This window comes from Micropterus salmoides, unplaced genomic scaffold, assembly GCF_014851395.1.
Source record: "Micropterus salmoides isolate LMB-PRFRI ecotype aquatic unplaced genomic scaffold, ASM1485139v1 Ms_hic_scaffold_2, whole genome shotgun sequence".
NCBI lineage: Eukaryota > Metazoa > Chordata > Actinopteri > Centrarchiformes > Centrarchidae > Micropterus > Micropterus salmoides.
This window is the reverse complement of record NW_024041150.1, coordinates 38,379,337-38,386,449: the sequence shown is the minus strand read 5'-3', so window position 1 is coordinate 38,386,449 and position 7,113 is coordinate 38,379,337. Positions and strand designations below refer to the sequence as shown.

The window sequence follows — 7,113 nt, the reverse complement described above, 5'->3', positions numbered from 1 at the left end:
ATGTTAAAACTGTGATATTTTACTTGCTCAAAGGGTTTTCATTAGCAATAAAAGCAAGTTCAGCCTAAAGCTGGACTGAATTTGTTTTTGCTTTTTGGTCCAGCAGCTGTAGAGATATATTGTATGTGTGTACCCTCCACTTCAACAAACTTTTAGTGTCCAGATGTTTCACAGCTTGCATAACTGACTACCGCTAGGTGTGTTTTTTGTTGAGAGTAAATCTAAAGGTTGTATTATAGTAATTAATTTCATAAAAAGTAGAGTGTTTTTCAAAGCAGATTGTGTAAAGTGATTCACATAACGGGAAAAACAAGATAACACAAACAAAAACACATTTAAAACAGAAACACAGGGACTTGAGGTATGCACTGGGTATATTTTTATGAACCAGGATGTTTTATTGGGGACAACTGATAAAACATATTTGAATATTTGGATGGACTAAGACCAGCAGTCATTATTTAAGCAGTGTCGCTGATATCTTCCTCGTTCAGAATCACTGTCTCAGGATTATTCTCCTCACAGTCCCCTGTGTTTCCCATGTTCTGTCCTCCCTTGTCATGTCCTGCACACGTAAATATACGACACACAAGTTATTAGTCAGTGCTTTCCAAGGCTCCTGATCATTTCTGTTCTTTCACTCTGGTCAACACATCTTTTATATACATTTGTAGAAGTTAAAGCTGCAGCAGCTATGAGTAATGGGCAGCCTTCTATGGAGCACCGATCCTGACACATTCAGAAATAAATACAGAAATAAATAAATGCTCAATAAATAAATAAGCATCCAATTAAATACACAAAAAATAAAGTAAATAAATAAATGTAGGTAGTAATTAAATTATACAAGGAGACATAAATGTATATATTTTAATTAGTGCCTTTACTTATTCACCTTTGTAATAATTACCGTATTTATTAATTAAATCTAATTAATCACCAAAATAGAAAACTGTTGTTAAGCAGGTGTATTTAAATGTTCTTATGTCATACAAGTAGGGAGTGTTTTTGTGAGACAAGGACTTAAATTTTGATTGGTGTCATTAACAATTATTCAAATTAGAGAAGCAATTTTGATAAATCTATTACATGCATTTGCATTAGTTTGATACTTTCACTTGCAGTTTGCATTAACCCCTTGACGCCTACAGAGTAGCTACGCACCTAGACCCCATGCAGGACTATAAATCAAGCTTTATTCTGTACACATGGACAACTGACTATAGTTTTAAGACAGACTTCAAAAAATTTCATTCATCATTTTAAATAGGGAAAATGAAGAGAGGAGAAATGTGTGACTTACGCATCTTCAGTAATACAGCACCAACAATGGAAGTAACAATAATGCCAACAACAACAATGCCAACAATACCTGAAAGAATAGAGGAAAGCTGTCAAGATTTGTTCTTCCCTCGGGGCTTTCAAGAAAACCTCCATTTATTTTTCACACCTGATTCTCCTGGTCATGGTCACAAAGCAGACTTGGACAGACAGTACTGTAGACCATCCCGCCATAACACATAATGAACTCATTGTCAACTAAGACCACACTGATAAAACGGACCTCAACCTCCCAGCAGAAGGTGATTTAACACCTGACTACTTAGAGATTCATTTTTCTTGTAGAACGAATGACACAGGTATGATATCTGCATGTACATATTACAGGGGACAAATATAAAATTCGGGCCCACAGGAAAAATAGATGTGGTTTTGACAGCTGATGGAGATACAAATAAATAGAAGTCGAGATATTTACTTACTGTCATTATCAGTCTGACTTCTTCTAACGGGTCCCGGCTTTTTCTCTGGTAAAAAATGTTAAATTGTAATTGTGTTCATTGTGTTTAAGTGCTAAAATAGTTTTAGCTTGTTACAAATATTCATTTTAATGTGTGTTAGGTTAGCTGTACTCACCAACATTGAGGGTAATGTTGCCTTTCTTGACCTGACTGTGCAGTTTGGGAACATAACAGTTGAAAATTCCTGCATCCTGTTCAGTGACGTTGGTCAGTTTCAATGAAATGTTTCCTTTGGTCATTTCATCAGGGAAGAGAGATGTTCTACCCTTGAATTTCTGATCCTGATCTACAAGATCGTCTTTCTTATTTCTGTAGATGTGCGCAATAGTTTTATTATATGTCCACTCCACCGTTAGAGTCTTCACATCGAATGGGGTCTCCAGGTGGCATGGCAGAATGACATCATCACCGACTACTACTGTAACTGGTTCATGTGAGCCAATCACATCAGACTCTCCTGTGGAAGCAAACATCGCTTTTAGACTTCATGTTGCAGCATCATTATCGACTTCAGCCAATGCTGAGTCCTGCCTTTTCCAAACAAAAGTCTGACTCACCAACAATGAGTTGGATAGAAGCTTCCTTCTGTATAAAAGGGAGGAAACATTTGTATTTTCCTGCATCAGAAGTTTTCACGCTGAAGATTTTCAAGGAGACGTTTCCTTTTGTCAGTTCATCCATAAACAGTATTGTACGATCATTATAGGACGGATTTTGATACATCAGTCGTCCATCTTGGTGAATATGGATGTGCTCTGGGTCCAAACCAGGTTTGGTCCACTCCACTGTCTCAGAACTGGCACTGACTGCAGGTTCAAGGTGACATGGCAAAATGACATCATCACCAGCCAGGGCTACGATTGGTTGATGTGAACAAATCAATGCTGACAGAGCTGCAAAGAAAACAAAAGATCAAAAAATATAGTTACAATCCATGAAGTGTTTGTGTTAGGAGTGTGGTTTTGTGTTCATGTCTTTCCTGTTTTAGTCTGTTTTTGGTTCTGTGTTTCTCTGTGTAGCCTTGTTGATTATTTTATTCATTCACATGTCCTAGTTTACTTGGTATCTGTTTTCACAGGTTTGGTTTTGGATTCTGTGTTTATATAGCTCAATTCGATCTTGTCATGTTTAGGGTGTTGTAGCTGAGTTTAGTCCTTTGTTTTTTTTGTTTATATTCTGTTTTTTCCTGGTTATTAGTTTCCCTATGGCCTTATTGGTGTCTGTCTGTTTCCCTTGCTGTCTCTCTTGCCTGCCTGTGTCTCATTAGTCCTGATCCGGCTCACCTGAGTTCCTCCCACCCCTCTCGTTAGTCCCTGTGTATAAATGCCTGCTTGTGTCTTCAGTCTTGGTCACATCCTCGTGTCGTCTATGTTGAGTGGTCAGCCTTGTGCTCTGTTTTCCCTGTTCCCTGAAATGTTCCCAGGCTTTTGGATTGCTTTGTGTTTGTTGGATTTACCCTTGTGCTTCCACTTAAGCTTGTTTCAGTTTGTTTTTTTGAGTTAATAAATCCTTTTGAACTGCATCCTCTCCTTTTGGTCTGCATTTGGGTCCACACCTCAGTCTGCACTCAGCCATGCACTCAGCTAACCCATGACAGTTGGGTTCTCTCACATTAACTTATATTGATTTAGTTACTTATATCACTGTCCAACCTACTCACACTGTGTTACACAGGGACATTTGGGAGGGAAAAGGACCCTTCTCATTATTATTTATTACATTTTTTTAAAAACAAAATGTTAAATATATTACTCCCTTACCAATTACTACCAATTTATTTCAACTCACTCACACCCATGCAGTTGTTGAACTTTTGTGTGTGGGTGGCACAAGACCCACCCACTTTTACATCATGTATGTTGCAGGATTGAATTACAGTTAAAGGTACACTACAGTAATTAAAAGGCACCAGAATAGTGAAAAAGGCATCTACTCCAGTGCAATTTTTTTCTGGGGGAAGACCCACCAAAATTTTTTGGATTACATATAATGTACATAACTACAGAATGTTTTCAATGTTGTATAAAGACCTTACATGATGAAACTTTATGCTTTTATTACCTTAGAATGAGACATTTCTATCTACATACACCGTGGGTCCACTTACATGGACGTTGCCATGTTGCGCCACCATCTTTCTGCAGTGGCCTATATGGACAAACCATTCTACAGAGTTTTTCGCTATGTTGAATATTTAAGAAGTGAAATTTGGCCAAATGGAGGACCACACTTACTATTTAGCACAAGAGCCAACAGAGCGTGTCGGCCACCGTAGGTTCTCCTACACACTTGCAAAGGGAGGAGTGAGTGAGCCATTGGCTGCAATTCGCAATCCTCACCACTAGATGCCACTAAAACCTACACACTGAACCTTTAAGCCTACTACCCTCCGTCTGTTTGTTTTTGTTCTAAATGAACCAAATATTGGTTAATTAGCTGTAAAATTTAGGCACTGGTAGTTTAGTCTTTTGTTCATCACCACTCACCTCCACACAAGCCAAGATAAACACTCTTGGGACAGGAGCTGGGATAGCTGCTGCCTGTCTGTCTGTGTCTCTGATGTGTGCTGCACTGCTGTGCGGAGACACGTAGGGAGAGAGGCCGTCGTAACTCGACAAACTCTCATCTCCCAGCCTGATTGTTTGATTTATTATCCAATAAATATATTTGCTATGTGCAAACAGATATGTAGTGACGAAATGCGCTCTGTAGAGCAGTTTGTCTATTTGGACTACATTAGAAACATGGCGGCACAACATGGCGACTTCCATGTAAGGGGACCCACTGTGTTTGATAGAAATGGCTCATTCTGTGGTAATAAAAATATAATGGTTCATTATGTAAGGTCTTTAAACACCACTGAAGACATACACTGTTTCTCAATCTGCGTTCTTGTCTGTACTTGTGTTCTTGTGGACGTGCAGCCAAAGTCCTGTTCTAATTCAAAAGTCTGCATCTAGCCAAGTAGAGTCAAATACCGAGATGTGTTCATGCTCCGCCCGTTTTACCGAACCTGCAGCGGTGGTGACTTGTGTGGACTTTGGATAGACAGATATGCCAGAATGCATTTAGTCGCCAAAAAGTGGAAATGTTGGACGAGAAAACGCACAACTGTAACTTTATAATACTGCTGTTCTTGTGTCACATATAGTAGTTTTAAGAGTTTTTATGTTTTTCCAACTGCTGAATGACTGACTGCTTGCTCCCGTTAATGGAAGTTTGTACTCCCGAGCCGAACTTGCCAAGTCCAAGCTTTAAAGTACAGAAGTCCGAACTTACCAAATTCGGTACTGAGAAACAGCTTTAGTTATGGATATTATATTGCATTTCTGTCAATAGCTCCTGCTAAATATTAGACACTGGACCTTTAAGTAGCAGTGTTTTGAACAGGCATCAACACGTTCACTTTCATGATCACTCCCATTGTCGTCATTTGAATTAGGATTGAGAAGTCCCTGTGAATCAACATGTATAACGATGTCCAAGCTACATTCAGATGCATACATTTACATATTACATAGATAAACAAAGTTATCGAAACATATTTCCTGGTTAGCAGGTAAGGGATACTCAGGCTACACCTGTGACACATCTGTGACAATCACCAGTTAAATCAACCATCACTTAAACTGTCACAACCTATGCACAGAATCTGGTTTATGAATGAGCTAAGTGAAGACTCAACAGCAGAGAGAAAAGTGTTTTTTTATGAGACAAACTGTTTACTGATGAAAACCTACCTGCAGCGTCCACAAGAGAGAGAGTGGACATTAAAACAAGGAGCAACTTCATTATGGTCGCTGGATAAAGAAGAGCCATGGTAGATGTCACAGAGCAAATTTCACGCTTCCTGAAAAATAAAATAGATGAAATACAATTCATTTGTTGGTGAGGCATTTTTAAAACACAGCGACGGACACACTACCAGTCAATTCATTTCTCTTTCTCTAGTCACACAGTGGGGTGAGGAACCAGGAACTGAGCTGATGGCTCAGAGGGGGGAACTGAAAATCACTTCCTCAAAATCTCTTTGTTACTTTTTCACAGCATTATTATTTACATCCGTCATCATGCTTCCTTCTCACATCTCTACCCCTCTCTTTACCTCTCATCTCGTTATTGTGATGGAACCAACTACTACATCTTTTCCCTTGTTATAATTAAAGTCAGTGTAACTTTACCATATTTCCAACTTTACAGAGTCTCTGAATGTAGACCCCAGTTTTCCAAGGTTCCAGGATTGTTTGTCACTATTCAACACAAGGTTGTATAACGAAACAAAGGTGTATGCGTAACATTTATAATAAATAAAATTTAATTAAACGATAGGCTACATTTATTTGTGTATATACAAAGGTTATATACAGCCACTAATGTACATTTGGGAGTGCATTTTTGAATTTGTGTCTGGGGATGGGAATGTAAATAGCAGCAACAAGACGATAATATGATTTTATCTTCAAATAAAAAAGTCTGAAATGAAAAGTCTTGCTGGAGTCATCTTGCGCTGACAGCTCAGAAACACGGACTACCTGCTTATTATTTGTTCTGGTGGATGATTATGAGGACAGACAAACAGATCAGGCTCTGCAACAATTGGTGAGGAAAAAGTTAGTCTTTTGTAATTTAAAAGTCACTCAGAATATAAAATTTTAAATCTGTTGTTTTACTACCAAGTTAACTGCATTGCTTGTGGAGACTTTGTGTCGCTATATGCCTGATTCAGGGCCAGTGCTGACTGCCTTTGGCCCTGATAGAGAGACTGCACTGGGACTGTTTAGCATGCAACACCTGTTACGGCTGTATGTGTTTCCCTGTGCTGTGTGTCCATGTTCCTCTTCTGTCCTCTAGTTCTGCCCCACGACTGTTACAGCTGATTACTGAATGAGGTCCACCTGGCCTTGGATGGCGGTCTGTAAAAGCTCCTCTGCCAGCATCAGAGGGAGGCTTTTTGGGCTGGGACTGCTGGTCTTGCTTCCTCACAGCTGGGGATTTTTGTGTTATGTGCTTGTGGTTCTGGTGGTCTTGATTTATCATCTTGTTATGTTAATAAATTCCACTGACTTGGTTGTTTTAAAGGTGTTTGTCTGTGTTAAGTTTGGGTCAGTGTTGGAATGTTTTTCACCCCACGTGGCCACCAAAGGGTGGGGCCTAACACCACTGCTGTCAATCAGCTGTCACCAGTTTTCACTCCCCTTTTAGCTCTGGCTTGGTCTTCAGAAAAAACACCTCTTTCAGCAGGTCTGAGGCGTGTGAGGATGGCTGAAGGATCTAAAGTGAATCCTCCTGCACCATGAACTATAACTACTAC

General features: G+C 39.3%; 1 protein-coding gene across 1 annotated transcript; it reads right to left on the bottom strand.

Annotated features, from left to right (window-relative positions):
• Window positions 1–375: 375 nt before the first annotated feature.
• On the bottom strand, window positions 376–5,763 carry LOC119912939 (CD276 antigen-like). The gene is made up of 6 exons (XM_038732219.1): window positions 5,543–5,763; window positions 2,360–2,695; window positions 1,918–2,259; window positions 1,764–1,808; window positions 1,304–1,372; window positions 376–565 (listed from the first exon to the last, which is right to left on the bottom strand). The coding sequence occupies exons 1-6, from the start codon at window positions 5,697–5,699 to the stop codon at window positions 462–464; spliced, it is 1,053 nt and encodes a 350-aa protein (XP_038588147.1). The 5' UTR covers window positions 5,700–5,763; the 3' UTR covers window positions 376–461.
• Window positions 5,764–7,113: the final 1,350 nt, after the last annotated feature.